The 16,629-nt window shown below is 35.4% G+C and overlaps 1 protein-coding gene across 15 annotated transcripts in view; it reads left to right on the forward strand.

The window, feature by feature from the left end:
• The window catches only part of LCORL (ligand dependent nuclear receptor corepressor like), a 189,901-nt gene that overhangs the window by 62,729 nt on the left and 110,543 nt on the right, over positions 1 to 16,629 (forward strand). For 13 of the 15 annotated variants that reach the window (XM_037742775.1, XM_017540561.2, XM_037742773.1 and 10 more), the window contains exons 3-4: positions 2,887 to 2,966; positions 3,893 to 4,022. In XM_037742775.1, the coding sequence (XP_037598703.1) occupies positions 2,919 to 2,966; positions 3,893 to 4,022 (178 nt within the window). In that variant the 5' untranslated portion in view covers positions 2,887 to 2,918. Of the gene's footprint in view, positions 1 to 2,886; positions 2,967 to 3,892; positions 4,023 to 5,641; positions 5,689 to 8,230; positions 9,698 to 16,629 lie in introns of those variants that run through there. The other 2 variants (XM_037742779.1, XM_037742778.1) reach the window with 2 other exon arrangements.

Below are 16,629 nucleotides of genomic sequence, written 5' to 3' on the forward strand. Positions count from 1 at the left end.
TGTTGTATGATGATTCTGTCCTAGTGAGGGGGTGAAAGTTTGAAACCAGCATAAGCCTACATAGCTACAGTTCTATAGGAGATGGGTTTTTAATTGTATAGATTGTTCAAACTTTCTGGTTTGTCAGGTCATTACAGAAAGTGACCAGTTTTCTTAATTAAAATTTTTGGTTTTTTTATTATAGTTTAAGTTCTGGAGTACATGTGCAGATCTTGCAAGATTGTTGCATAGATACACACATGCAATGGTGGTTTGCTGCCTCCATCCCCCTGTTAACCTACATCTGTCATTTCTCCCAATGTTATCCCTCCCTAACCTCCCCACCCCCCGCTATCCCTTCCCTTGCCCCTCACCCCCAGCAGATCCCAGTGTGTGATGTTCCCCTCCCTGTATCTGTGTGTTCTCATTGTTCAACACCCAACTATGAATGAGAACATGCAGTGTTTGTTTTTCTGTTCTTGTGTCAGTTTGCCGAGAATGATGATTTTCAGGTTCACCCATGTCCCTACAAAGGACGTGAACTCATCCTTTTTTATGGCTGCATCATATTCCACAGTGTATATGTGCCACATTTTCTTTATCTAGTCTATCATTGATGGGCATTTGGGTGTGTTCTAGGTCTTTGCTATTGTAAACAGTGCTGCAGTGAACATATGTGTGCATGTGTCTTTATAATAGAACGATTTATAATCCTTTGGTTATATACCCAGTAATGGGATTTCTGGGCCAAATGGTATTTCTATTTCTAGGCCCTTGAGGAATTTCCACACTGTCTTCCACAATGGTTGAACTAATTTACACTCTCACAAACAGTGTAAAAGTGTTCCTACTTCTCCACATCCTCTCCAGCATCTGTTGTCTCCAGATTTTTTAATGATTGCCATTCTAACTGTCGTGAGATGCTATCTCAGTGTGGTTTTGATTTGCATTTCTCTAATGACCAGTGATGATGAGCATTTTTTCATGTTTGTTGGCCTCATATATGTCCTCTTTTGAAAAGTGTCTTTTCATATCCTTTGCCCACTTTTGAATGGGTTTGTTTGTTTGTTTGTTTGTTTGTTTTTCTTCTTGTAAATCTCTTTTAGTTCTTTGTAGATTCTGGATATTAGCCCTTTGTCAGATGGGTAGCTTGCAAAAATTTTTTCCCATTCTGTTGGTTGCTGGTTCACTCTAATGATTGTTTCTTCTTGCTGTGCAGAAGCTCTGGGATTTAATTACATCCCATTTGTCTATTTTGGCTTTTGTTGACAATGCTTTTGGTGTTTTAGTCATAAAGTACTTGCCTATGCCTATGTCCCGAATGGTATTGCCTAGGTTTTCTTCTAGGGTTTTTATGGTGTTAGGTCTTATGTTTAAAACTTTAATCCACCTGGAGTTAAATTTTGTATAAGGTGGCCAACATAGTGAAATCCTGACTCTACTAAAAACACAAAAGAAACTAGCTGGGCGTGGTGGTGGACACCTGTAGTCCCAGCTACTTTGGAGGCTGAGGCAGGAGAATCACTTGAACCCAGGAGGCAGAGGTTGCAGTGAGCCAAGATTGTACCATTGCACTCCAGCCTGGGTGACAGAGTGAGACTCCCTCTCAAGAAAAAAAAAAATATTTCTGCAAACTGATCTTATTAAATACATGCACAATGATAATAGGATTAAAAAAAATAATGACTGATATTCTCAGCAAACTGACACAAGAACAGAAAATCAAACACCCACATAGGTGGGTGTTGAACAATGAGAACACAGGGAAATGGGGAGGGAAGCATCACACACTGGGGTCTGTTGGAGGGGCCAAGGAAGAGCCAGTGGGGGGCGTGGGGAGGTCGGGGAAGGATAACATGGAGAGAAATGCCAGATGTAGGTGATGGGGGTATGGAGGCAGCAAACCACATTGCCATGTGTGTACCTATGCAACAATCCTGCATGATCTGCCCATGTACCCCAGAACCTGAAGTACAATTAACAGAAAAGAAAAAATAATAATGACTGGTAAATGTATCTTGTTTATAACTGGCCTTTTTATGGTGTTTCATAGTTTATAAAGTATTTTTACATTTTTTCATTTAATCCATAAATAAGTTAGATGATGTGATACTTATTTGCATGTGAGGTAATTCAAATAACTTTGTGGCTTGCAAAGGCTAGTAAGTGGGATTCCACCTCACATTTTCCAAGACTTCAAATCCAGTTATTTTTCCATTACCCTATATTGCATCTTAGTTGCCATTCCCTGCTGTGTCCAAGTTTATGTAGATAGGTTGGATTATAAGGAATATTCTTCTGGAAAAAATAAAAATCCATATTTAAATTAAATATACCTTATTTGTTTACCTAATTTTTACTCTAACTCTTGCAACAAAGCCTTTAAACAATATGGTAAAAATCTGTTCTGACTTTTCAGATACAGAGTGTTACTTGTTTTCTTGGGCATCATTCCATATTCTGAAATCTGTGGGCTTTTCTGGTGCTTTCTTCTCTTTCTCTATTTTATGTTGTCTTTCCTGGTGTGCAAAATTTATTTCCTCCACATATCTCTCCCTTTGTTCTGATTTCTTTCATAGGAAAAATAAAGTTGAAGCACAATGATAAGTCTAATCTTTCAGAAAGTTAGATGATACTTAAAACCCAATTGTTGAAAAATTGTTAATTTATAACCAGCTCATTGTTTTTGCTATTTTGTCCTATAATAGCACATATTACTCTCCTTACAGCCTTTTCTGTTTATTATTTCTAGGTGTCCTGAGTTTAATTTTAAAATTAGTTCTTCTCCCCTTACTGTTAGTAGTTTTTAAAAATTTAGTATTATTTGAGCCATTGCTGTGGAGAGTGGTAATTTTATTTGTTTTAATAAAGTTAGTATATTTAATGAATTTTTTCCCTCTTTTAAAGACTGTGAACCAGAAGAGCTGACTGACTGGTCTATGGATGAAAAATGTTCATTTTGTAACCTACAGAGAGAAGCAGTCAGTGTAAGTTTTAGTGCTATGAAATTATCTTTAAACTAATGCACAATTGTAACACAGTTTTTTTTAAATCTTAATTTGTTTTGAAAAGTTGTGACTCACAGTGGAAGCTTAAATATTTGATTTTGGTAAATGAAAATATTTTAAAGTCTTACATTAGAAGTCTAACATTTAGCTTAACTTGCAGCTGAAAATCCTAGAAATCTCATCTTTTTTTACTTATTTACTTCACATTTCTTTTTATCGTTCTCTGACTCATGAAGTTTAGTTCAGGTCTATTTTATATTTAGGTATAAAGGGGTAAGCTTGAAGGCCTACTTTGGTCTGAGACAACTCTACAATCTGATTTCTTAGAAATTAATAGTAGGGGTATAATGTGCTAGTTTTAGCCTTTCACTTACTCTGGAAGTCTTTTGGATATCATAATTATCTCCTGTGTAAATGATGAAATATGTAAGTGTCTACTGTATACAGGGCATAAACTATGCAACCAGCATCTTCTTGTATGGTGAGAAATCCTGATTTCTTTTCTACTGTTGTGATAAGGGCTGAGAAGAAATGAGAACTTAAGAACCTGTACTGATTTTGATCAGATTAGTGGGTAAACACATCTGCTTTGTTGTTAAAACTCTCTTATAGGATTATATTACTGGCATGCCAATATAGTGAATTTATTTACCAGTATGTTTTATATGCTCTTTTTTTTTTTCCTATAGTTTTGCTAAGGAGTAGGTTATTTTGACCCTCTATCATCGCTACTTCTTTTTTCCTGACTCTTATTCTGAATTTTTTGTTCCCTCTATCTAATTTGATATAATTTAAAGGGTAGAACAAATGAGCATTTAGAGCATTATTTTTTTGTAATTTTTAATGGAATTCCATGTTTGAATTAAAAAATGATTTTGTATGTTGTTGTTTTCTTGTACTTTTAGGATTGTATACCATCTCTTGATTCTTCACAGTCAACACCAACAGAGGAGCTATCATCTCAGGGCCAGTCCAACACTGATAAGATTGAATGCCAAGCAGAAAATTACCTAAATGCACTCTTTCGAAAGAAAGGTAATATTGGTATGCTTTCTCATTTGAAATTTGCTGTAGAGATATAAAATGTTTGAATTTTGTTTACACAAAAGTGTTTTATATGTCAACCTCTCTACTTCATTCTTTATTACTTCTTTCTTTATTCTTAATTTTTCTTTATATTTTTAGGGAGAGTAAGAGTCTCAATCATTATACTAGCCTTGTATTAGGCATCCCTGTTCAGCATTCTATTTTCAGATATCTCTCTGACTTTATCTCACATTTTCCTCATCTACTATAGGCAGCTTTAAAAATTTTTTCTTATGCTTCTGGTCTTCCTTATTGTATTGCTGTTCTGAACACTTCAAAATTTGTTTGATGTTCAAAAAGTTATAGATATATAATACTATATTGCAAAGCTATACCTGTTAATGTAATGGTTAAATCACTTATCAGCTTGGTTGGAGTATATTTGCTGACTTGCTATTTCAGTATTTGTTTGGTAGCTTGAATTTTCTTAGTTGACATTAAAAAATCTATGTTCTTTTTTCCTTCTTGTCTCTCTAAACTACTCAAACCAAATAGCTCTTGTTTTACTTGTTACTTTACTTGACACACATGTATCAAGCAGAATTAGTTTTTATACTTTAGTTACTTGGGAGAATTATAGAAATGTAGAACCTGTCATGTTTTGTTCTTGGCTGTTGCCACAGTAATAGACTGTCTTATTTTTACCACCTGGACTTTTGGAGTAAGTTATGGTGTGTGTTTAGGTTGGGGGATTATCCTCTCTCTCAGCTTTGGGATTGAGAAAACATTACCATATTGTCATCATCTACTTGTTGACCCTATTTTACTCCTTTTTTCAATGAGATGTCACCAGATATTTTTCTACTAAATTGATAACTTTCATGTTTAAATCAATAATGTTTAAAATAGTACTTGCCTTTGATAATTTTGTTTAGTCTTAAGTGTTCTAAGTTCTTTTATATGTTGAAATCGTCTTATTAGAAGAGTCATTGTATAATTTAAAGACCTAAAATTAAGAACTATCATTTTTAAGAGCAAGGGATGGAAATCTTTTCCTGTGTGTTACTGTTGAGAAATTTGCATTATCTTTAAAAATCAAAATCTTTTTTCAAAATTTTTAGTACAGTGTTAAAAATGTTTTACAGCCAGGTACAGTGGCACATGCCTATAGTCCCAGCTAGTAGGTAGGCTGAGGTGGGAGAATTGCTTCAGCCCAGTTGTTCAAGGCCAGCCTGGGCAACAAGACCCCATCTCTTTAAAACAGTAATTTTACATGCTTTCTTTAAGGATTTTATAACTTATTCTATCCTTATTTTAGAAAAGAATTTTATAATTAATTTAGAAAATTTTATTCTGTTAGTATTCACTTATGGAAAGAATTGAAAGAATTATGCTATCAGACTTGTATCACTAAAGGAACTGGAAGAAATATACACATTTACACATACACACAGTAAGTTTCATTTACCTTGGAACTCATTACTCAGTCTCCATTTCCTTTGAGTCATTTGTAATGGTAATAACTAGAATTATCAATAATAATAGCCTTTAATTTTCGATAGTATGGAGTTAGCCTATGCTCCATTGCCCTATTAAGAGTAATCAGTAAAAACTTGGTACTATTTCAGCTGATTCAAGCATCTGGGTCTCCAAGAGGTCTCCTACCAATGGTTGGGTGAGTGTTCTTGGATATTTAGTGACCTCTCCGTTTCTGGATTGCAACATCTTTTGAAAGACTGCAGAGTTTTTAAATTAAAGATTCTTCCTAGTGTTTTTGCATTGTTTTAGGCCTTTGTTAACTTCTTTATTTGTAGTTCATCGTCACTTTCCAGATTTAATTAACCATAAAGGTTTTTCTACTTGTTTACCTGGGCTTTTTTAATTTGCTTTCAGTAAAATAATTTTAGAGATTTCCAAATGGTCTGACCAAGATGGGGCTCCAATATAATGACAATATCTTTTAAATGGCCTTAACTCCTTTATTAGTTTGCCATTTGAGTTCTACCATTAACTCTACTTTGAAGTAAAAGGCAAGAAGTATGATTTTAAAGGCAGGAAATATTTCTGAGTCTTTGGAGTAGCATATAACACGTTGTTAAAATATCTTTTTAGTGCAGATTTTTTCCCCTGAAAATATCCCAAATGTGGTCATTTTTAGGGATTGTGAATATGGATGGCATTAATATTCCTGATAACTTTAAATCTTTTGCTTAGTTTGAGGAACAGATACATGTTGATCATCTTGCTAAAACATAAAGAAATCTTTTAATATTCTTATGGTAATGAACTTATTGTCTTTTCCAACTTATGCTTTTTGAGATGGTGCTAATGATAAATATAACCTATTATTGAGAATGTCACTACCTGGGATAATGAAGATGATTGGTATCAAGAATTATGATTGAGCACTAAACGCTTTTAATGCTCTATCTCATTTAATGCCAAAACAATATTAAGAGGTAGGTACTATTTAACGGATAGGAACAATGAAGCTCAAGAGAAGTTATATAACATGATTTTTAGTTCTGTGTGATGAACATTTGAGCCATTCAGAAGAAGTTCAAAAAATAAACCGTGTTCTTTGTGACGAGCACCTAGATTCTTTTAAGTACTAGGTAGAAAACACTTCCCATTCTCTGCTAGTTAGCAGATAGGATTAGAATTATATTATTTGAATTCAGGCTAGAGAGGAACTATGAGGAATACTCTGTATTTCTCATAGGTTTCTATTTTTTCTTCATATGGCTTCTGAACAATTTCAGTGATTAATCCCTTACAGTGCTTAATAATAGGTAGGTTGTAGGAATGCCGCTGTCATCAAACCTTCTCAAGAATGGTAGAAGCTTATTACTTAAATTCAGCTCAGTCAATTCATTGTATTTAGAAGCTAGTCAAAAATACTCTTTCAGGGTTGAATAAGTTGAATTGCAAAGAGGAGGAAGTTCTAGGACAAAGGTAAACTTTTATCTAGTTCTGTATATTCTTTACTTTAGAAATGTTTAAAAATTGAATTCCTTCTAGTGGTTAACTCTAAAATTAACTAGAGTGCTAAGTAGAGTCAAATCTCCATAACAGGGACTTTGTTTCATGCAGAATCTCAGCAGCTAAGACAGTACCTGCATCTTAGGTCCTGAGTTAATATTTCTTTGGTGAATAAATGAGTACTAAGATAAACTATACCTAGATATCTTTCAGTTTCTCTAAATATTCAGCAGTGTTAGTACTTCATTTATTCTGTTTGGAAGAAGTAAATTATTTTGTATGTACATATAGTTTACCTTTCTCTGCTTTGTACTTAAAGTATTACTGTGTATAGTTTGAATATCAGTTTGTTTGGAATGTTGATAAACGTAGGCATATAGATATAAAATGGCTAGTTCACAGGTATCCTTATAAAATGTAAACTAAGTTATTTTGGCCTTTAGCTGCAGATTCTCTAATCACCTGAGATGTTTGTGTCACTGGCTTATGATTCAGGAAAATGTCTCACCTTTTACTTTTAAAATGAAGGCTGCTGGACTTGACTAAATTGGACAGATAATATGTACATAGTAGCTCAGCAAATCATACTGCTATCTATATAATAAAACAAAGCCATCCTTTATCAAAATGTAATATGTTTTTCCTGCTTTCTTTTAATACCCACATATGCTTAGCATTCATGTACCCACAATTCTGTGTTTTTTTCTGAAGACCTTGATGGATTTGACCTTCTTGATGGATTTGATGCCGTTAGTCGAAAGCTCCTATTTAATGAACTCTTTTCCCTTACATTAATTGATAGCCAAGTTTTGTATTAAAGTTTTCCATGCTTTTTGGGAACACAGGCCCTTTTTCTTTCAAACTGTTAATGTTTTTGTTTTATGCTATAGCAGGATATAAAAACTAGTATGGTTTACTAATCAGTTGGGTTATGACTGATGATAAAGTAATTGATTTCTTTAAAACAGGTAGTGTTAATCCTTTAGACTGCTTTTCTCTAAATGCAGACATCCTTGATTGACTATGTAAATTTAACATGATTCATTCAGGCATTAAGTGTTTCTCATATAAGTGTTACTTTGTGACGTCATTGTGGTCATACTTTGAATATCTCTTCTATGTGTTGCCGTTTTTGAAACTCTTGGGGAATTTTAAGTGCCATAAAATAACTCATATACCATTATGAGCTGCATTCAGAGGTGTTTATGAAAAGATTTTTCTTCTTTTCTTACTAGGTACTTGTAAGATAGTAAACAAATTCGAAGAGCACACTCAAAATTAGAACTGGATTGAAGACTTTCTACGTTTCTGATAAAAATCTCGCTTTTAGTTGCAATGCCATCCATAGAAGGAATTAAGGGAAATCTACCAGGTCATCCATCATCACCCAGGTTCTCATCTTCCTTTGACTTTTTAATTCCCTAGTTCTTCCCAGTCTCCTATCCCTTTATAAGCACTCAAATTCTTCCTACTGTGTCTTCTGGAACTTCAGTCTTTCATCAGCAGAATTCCTCAGTCTCTTCTCTAAATGTTCCTCTTCCTTTATTGCTATAATGGAAACCTATGTGTTCATAAAGGATGCTTTTGTAGCTTCTTACCTGCTGATTGTTTTTAATTCCTTACTTTATGTAACATAAGGAGGCATCTGACAGGCAACCTGCAAGATCTTTGTATCTGCCCCACTTGCTCAAAAACATGACTTTCTTTGAAGCACATGACATTAAAGCATTCCATCTACATTATCATCTCTACCAGGCTTTTTACTTTCTTCCTCCTAAATACTCTTCCCATCATAACTCATGTTGACTTCAAATTCTGTGTAGCTGATACATCTAACACCCTGGCCTCTCAGTTACTTGATCTCTTTCTAGTGCTCTTTTTTCCTTTGTTTACTCTAGCCACTTTTTCCCGTATTCTTATACCTTTATCACGTCCCAAATCCAATTTTACTTATCTCTTTTTCTGACTTCCATCTTATCCCAATACTCTCATTCCAGTATTTATTTTTTATTTATTTTTATTTTTTTTAAAGTTCTGGGGTACATGTGCTGATCGTGCAGATTATATATATTTACAAAATACATGTGATATTTTGATACATGCATACAATGTGTAATAACCAAATATCCATCACCTCAAATAGTTACTATTTTTGTGTTGAGAACATTTCATATCTTTCCTTCTAGCTATTTTGAAAAATACAATATATTGTTATTAACTGTAATCACCCTACTATGCCACCAAACACTAAAACTTATTCCTTCTAACTGTACCTTTGTACCCAACCTCTTCATCCCTTCTCCACCACCCTTCCCAGCCTGTAGTAAATATCATTTTACTCTACCTCCATGAGGTCAGTGTTTTCTTCAGCTCCCACATATACATGAGAAGGTGTGATATTTGTCTTTTTGTGCCTTGCTTATTTCATTTAGCAAATGGCCTTCCAGTTCCATTTTGCTGCAAATGGCATGATTTTATTCTTTTTATGGCTTAATAGTATTCCATTATGTAGATATACTACATTTTCTTTATCCATTTGTGGACACTTAGGTTGAATTCATAACTTGTCTATTGTGACTAGTACTCCAATAAACATGGTTATACATGATATACCAATTTCCTTTCTTTGATATACTGATTTTTGCAGTCTACCCATCTGACAAAGGGCTGATATCCAGAATTTACAAAGAACTAAAACAGATTTACAGGAAAAAAAAAAAAACAAGCCCATTCAAAAGTGGGCGAAGGATATGAACAGACACTTTACAAAAGAAGACATACATGAAGCCAACAAACATAAAAAAATGCTAATCATCACTGGTCATCAGAGAAATGCAAATCAAAGCTACATTGAGATGCCATCTCATGCCAGTTAGAATGGCGATCATTAAAAAATCTGGAGACAACAGATGCTGGAGAGGATGTGGAGAAATAGGAACATTTTTACACTGTTGGTGGGAATGTAAATTAGTTCAACCATTGTGGAAGACAGTGTGGCAATTCCTCAAGGACCTAGAAATAGAAATTCCATTTGACCCAGCAATCCCATTACTGGGAATATATCCAAAGGATTATAAATCGTTCTACTCTAAGGACACATGCACACGAATGTTCATTGCAGCACTGTTTACAATAGCAAAGACCTGGAACCAACCCAAATGCCCATCGATGATAGACTGGACAGGGAAAATGTGGGACATATACACCATGGAATATTATGCAGCCATCAAAAATGATGAGTTCGTGTCCTTTGTAGGGACATGGATGAACCTGGAAACCGTCATTCTCAGCAAACTGACACAAGAACAGAAAATCAAACACTACATCTTCTTACTCATAAGCGGGTGTTGAACAATGAGAACACATGGACACAGGGATGGGAGCACTATACCCTGGGGTCTGTTTGGGGGAAATAGGGGAGGGAAAGCTGGGGTGGGGAGTTGGGGAGAGATAGCATGGGGAGAAATGCCAGATATAGGTGATGGGGAGGAAGGCAGCAAATCACACTGCCATGTGTGTACCTATGCAACAGTCATGCATGTTCTTCACATGTATGCCAAAACCTAAAATGCAATTAAAAAAAAAAAAAGAAAGAAATAGGGACTTTAGCTCCCATTCTGTTTGGTAGTAAGTTAAGCCAGAGTGAACTGGTGAAGTAGTGAAATAGATTCCTGAGGTTCATCCTTGTCTGAATCCATGAAAGTAGTTCTGTGAATCATCAGCTGAGCCATAGGGAAAGCAACTGAATGAAAAAACTCAGAATGAATAAACTGTTTAAAGTTACTTCACTTACAGTTTTTTAGCTCCTCATCACCCAGTACTCTATTTGTAGTTTCATTTTTTAATGTGATGAGTCTTCTCATGTCATGATCAAACTTACTTGTAACAACAAACATTTTATTTGTGTGGTCTATTTTTTTTTTTTTAAGATTCACTGTCAAGTATTTGTGACTCTTTTTCTTTGCCTGACTAATAATGAACATCAAGTGGAAAGATTTTTTTCAATTATAAACTTCAACATTTCTACTGCCGATTTCATTAAATTCAGTTTCCGTTACCAAGATGTAAGACATTTTGCTTTACAGTTAACATTTCCATTAACTCCTAGAAGTTAGCAAAATATATGCTAGATTCTTTCATACTCCCTTCATTGTTTGTAGTGATATTTCCTCCAAGCTTGATCGGCTGATAGTATCATCTTATGAAGACCCTTTCTTAAATCCTACATTAAAGAAGTGTCAAACGTATTAACACCCCACATCAGATATTCATAATTAATATGCTTTAAGTATGTGATATGTCCTTTGTCTATAGGCTGCATTAATGACATTCAGTTGAAAAGCAAGAGTCCATTTAAATATTGTCTTCAAAAATAACGTTAACTAGAAAGAGATGTACATAAGCATGGTCTGTTATCAGAAGTGCCTTGTTTGGAAGATTTTCTTTCCCCATATATTCCTTGTTGAATAATAAAGGATGTTTCTGTACAACATCTTGAATACCTTTACACTCAAGCTTTATGATTCAAACACCATAAAACAAGCATACTTTCCTTTAGCATTACCTTTAAGAGCTCTTCAGTTTTTCAAGTGGTATACCAACAAAAGTTATAGCTTACTATCATCTTTACACTTTGCACTTAAAAAGTGATGTTGAGCTGTCTTTGACATCTTGATATTCTAATATTGTTCTTCCTTGTCTAAAAAAAAATTGAGGTGGCAATTTTTCCCCCATAAAAGTTCTCATTCATCAGGATTGAAAATGTGCGTAGAAGTTTAAACACATTTATCAATACTGTAGTTTTTCAAATTAACCAGGGAGTGCTGCTACAGCCTCACTGTTGGCAGAAACTATTAACTGAACTGTGATCCTCAAAATATGTAGTTTATACAGTTCTTAAAACCGTTCTGTACTTCTTTAAAACTCAGCTATTTCAATGAATCATTGCCTTCTTCAGCCGAGGTACACTATAATACAATGTGATTGGTTACAACAGAGAGTTTAAGAAATAGTTTATATATATGTACACACACACACACACACACACACACACACACACTTTAAGTTCTGGGGTACATGTGCAGAATATGCAGGTTTGTTACATAGTTATACATGTGCCATGGTTGTTTGCTGCATCCATCACCCTGTCATCTATGTGAGGAATTTTTCCTAATGCTGTCCCTCCCCAATCCCCCCAACCTCCAAATAGTCCCCGGTGTATGATGTTCCCCTCCCTGTGTCCATGTGTTCACAGCATTCAGCTCCCACTGAGAACATGTGATGTTTGGTTTTCTGTTTTTGTGTTTGCTGAGAATGATGGTTTCCAGCTTCATCCATGTCCCTGCAAAGGACATGAACTCATCCTTTTTTATGGCTGCATAGTAGGGTATGTGTGCCACATTTTCTTTATACAGTCTATCTTTGATAGGCATTTGGGTTGGTTCCAAGTCTTTGCTGTTGTGAACAGTGCTGCAATAAACATACGTGTGCATGTGTCTTTATAATAGAATGATTTATAATCCTTTGGGTATATATCCAGTAATGGGATTGCTGGGTCAAATGGTATTTCTATTTCTAGATCTTTGAAGTATTGCCACACTGTTTTCCACAATGGTCGAACTAATTTACACTTCCACCAACAGTGTGAAAGCATTCCTATTTCTCCACATTTCTCTAATGACCAGTGATGATGTGCTTTTTTTCATGTTTGTTGGCTGCATAAATGTCTCCTTTTGAGAAGTGTCTGTTCATATCCTTCACCCACTTTTTGATGGGGTTGTTTTTTTCTTAGGATTTCATGACTAAAACACCAAAAGCAATGGCAACAACAGCCAGAATAGACAAGTGGAATCTAATTAAACTAAAGAGCTTCTGCACAGCAAAAGAAACTATCATCAGAGTTAACAGGCAACCTATAGAATGGGAGAAAATTTTTGCAGTCTATCCATCTGACAAAGGGCTAATATCCAGAATCTACAAAGAACTTAAACAATTTTTTTTTCGAGAGAGAGAGTTTCACTGTTGTGTCCCAAGCTGGAGTGTAATAGCACTATCTCGGCTCACCACAACCTCTGCCTCCCAGGTTCAAGCAATTCTCCTCCCTCAGCCTCCTGAGTAGCTGGGACTACAGGCATGTGCCACCATACCCAGCTAATTTTTGTATTTTTAGTAGAGATGGGGTTTCTCCATGTTGGTCAGCGTGGTCTTGAACTACTGACCTCAGGTGATCCCCCTGCCTCAGCTTCCCAAAGTGTCGGGATTACAGGTATGAGCCACTGTGCCTGGCCCAAGAAATAGATTTTTATGGAATTATAAGAAGTACAGATAATTCGACTTGAATTAAGAGCTAGGAGAAGAAAGTATATTGTTCACAGGCTTTACAATAGAGGTAACAGTTGAGCAGAATTTCCTTAGTAGAAGAATGCAAAGGAAAAGGGATATCTCTTATATCGGGGTTCTTGATTTAAAGTGACGACCTTAGCCCATGTCAAGAAAAAGGGGGTTATTGGGAGACTATTCAGGGTACTCACAATTATCTAAAGGCTAGAGGGCCAACGTTAGCAAATAAAAACCCGAGAATACAGGGGAACCACAGCCAAGGACACATTGTAATAAACAAATCTGCATAACCTGAGGTTTATGCTTCCATAATGTGTTCGTTTTTCCAGGTCCTGAGAAGATTCATTTAATTGGCCCATTCTAAAACATATGTCTGCCCACCCTTAGCACCACTATGGCAGAGAAAGAGAGGAGGGATCTGGCCTCTTCCACATCGATTGTACATGTAGTCAAAATATGAGAATAGCACTGTAGAAAATGAATATGCCCACACAGACCGGGTATATAAAAAACAAGATTCTAGAGTTGTCAGGTGAAGTGTGTATGCTTCTTATTGTGGTGCTCTCTACCTGCTAGCTAAAACCCTGGAAAAGGGGGTTAGGGTACTAAAATTAGGCGACTTGGTTGCTAGACAGTACACATACAAAGCCAGATGTTCATTAAACCCCTTCATTTGCCAAAAACAAGGACATATTCTCAGCCCTTAGGCTGCTTAGCCCGTACAGTATCTGACTTTGTTGATCACTCATTTCTTTCTTGGAAATGCTCTTTCCTTTGGCTTTCACTGTACCACTTTCTTTCATTTTTCTTTAATCCTATGAAAATTGTTCCTTGTTTTTTCTTTTCTCTTTTTTTTTTTTCCTTTCCTATGAGGAAGAAGGTATAAGTTGGGTAAGGTAGATTTTCTTATTCTTTGTTTCATCCCTTAAATGTTATTCTTCTCTTGAGGCTCAGTTCTCAGCCTCCTTTTAATTTTATGGATTCTCCCTGGACAGCCTTAAGTTTCAAGCCCTCACATTCTAGTGATAGAAAATCTGCATTGCTAGTCCTGATTTTTCAAGTTCATATTCCTGGCTGCTTCTAGGTTATCTACTTCCAGATACAACCCACAAGAATTTCAAAGGAGGTAGTATGTATAACACTGGAAAATTTTAGTTATTCCTTTTGACTTCCACTCCTGTCTCCTCCATTGAAATATGAACTCTTTGAGGACAGATGCTGTCTTTTATTTCATCATTTTTTTCTAGTACTTAACGCATATATTTATGCTCAAAACATGTAATGAATGTTTCCTATTCTAGTCTCCAGAAAAATGAGAAGTTTAAAATCCTATTCTGTGGCCCAGTTTCTTTATATAAATAATCCAAACTCCCAGTTACCTTAATTAGAAACTTCACACTAAATACTTGTTGAGTAACTGAATCTATTGGGTCCCCTCAATCTCATTGATTTTACTTAAAACATTGTTTATTTAATTGACCATGCAGGTTTTCATATTTTCTTGGCTTTACCATAACCCTCCACATATTTATCTTTTCATTTTCTTCTAAAACAAAGCCATTATTCCCTTAAAAAACCTTTCACTTGCTGCTGCTGCATAGTATCAACACTACAACCCAATTATGTTTATGTGTACTTCAGTGTTTTTGCTGCTTCCCATTTCCTCTTTGCTTGATAAACTCTAAATCATCTTTCAAGGAAGAAATGTTTTATATTCTCTGATCCCTTTCCTGTTTTTCTTTTCACTACCTCCAGGCAAAAATTAAAGTTTCCTTCTTAGATTTCCTGTAATACATTGTATATGAACATAAATTAGATGTGTTTTACCAAAAAGAGAAAGGATTATAAGAAGCTAAAACCTATATCATGTGGGTATGTGTTCTACTTGGTGAGAATACAGCCTATACAGATGGTGATATGGGAGTTAATGCATTTACTGGTCGTTTTAAAAAAATGTTTATATTGTAAATTGACAATTTAAAATTGCATAAATTTATGGGGTACAAAGTGACTTATGAACACAACTTGGAATAATTAAATCAAGCTAGTTCATATATCATCACTTCAAATACCTAACTTTTTTTGTGGTGACGATTTACTCTTAGTGATTTTGAAAGATATAGTACTCTATTTTTAACTCTATTTGCCACATTGTACAATAAATCTAAAAAGAAAAAAAAAATCCATATTCCTTTTGAGATGGTGTACCCTTTGACCCTGTCTCCGCATTACGCCTACCCCTAGCCTTTGTATTCTACTCTCTATTCCTTGTATTCTACTATTCTACTCTCTGCTTCTTGAATTTGATTCTTTTAGATTTCACATATAAGTGAAGACATGAAGTATTTATCTTTCTGTATGGCTTACTGAACTTCATATAATGTTATCCTGTTCCATCCATGTTATTACAAATGACAGAATTTCTGTCTTTAAGGCTGAATAGTATCTCACTGTGTGTGTTTTCTTCTGTGATAATGGTATGGATTCTTATGATAATGTGGCTGTATCCCGTTAACCTCCCTCCACCAAAAAACACCTCCTAAAATGCTATAAAAGGCCAAGATCCTATGATTCTGTGTTCTTTATATTCCTGTGACCAGGCTTATTCCTCATTCTGCATGGACCATTGAGACCACCAAATCTGTAGAACAAAAAGAAATTTCAGGAAGCCCATGTTCACTGACTTTATCCTTGATTTTGTACTTATTCTTTGCAGCCCATACTCAGTGGTGAAATAGCAAGCCAAAGTGAAAGCAGTGTAAGCAATGTGTAAGTCTTCATTCTTGCCAGCCTTTGAACCAGCTAGCTCATAAGCCTTCCAGAATAAAAATCAGTGACTGTTAGTAACTTTTGGTATAAAGTGTGAGAGAATAAATAAATGTTTTCTCACTTTTTTTTTCTGTGTGCTACCAATTTTTAAAGATTAGCTTATTGCTCAATTGTTAATGCCGTCCTTATTCCCTTTGAAGAGTGAAGAGTCGTTTCATTTATGAGATACTGGTTGAGTTACTTTGTTGAGTTGTGGGACCATGGTTGATCTTTGAACACATGAATAAGGTATAGTATTGAGTGTGTACATCATGTTCTCACTCATAGGAGGGTGTTGAACAATGAGAACACATGGACACAGGGAGGGGAGTATCACACACTGGGGTCTGTTGTGGGGGACTAGGGGAGGGACAGCAGGGAGTAGGGAGGTTGGGGAGTGAAACATGGGGAGAAATGGGGAATGAAGGCAGCAAACCACATTGCCATGTATGTACCTATGGAACAATTGCACATGATCTGCACATGT

The sequence above is a fragment of the Cebus imitator genome, unplaced genomic scaffold (genome assembly GCF_001604975.1).
Source record: "Cebus imitator isolate Cc_AM_T3 unplaced genomic scaffold, Cebus_imitator-1.0 Scaffold127, whole genome shotgun sequence".
Lineage (NCBI taxonomy): Eukaryota > Metazoa > Chordata > Mammalia > Primates > Cebidae > Cebus > Cebus imitator.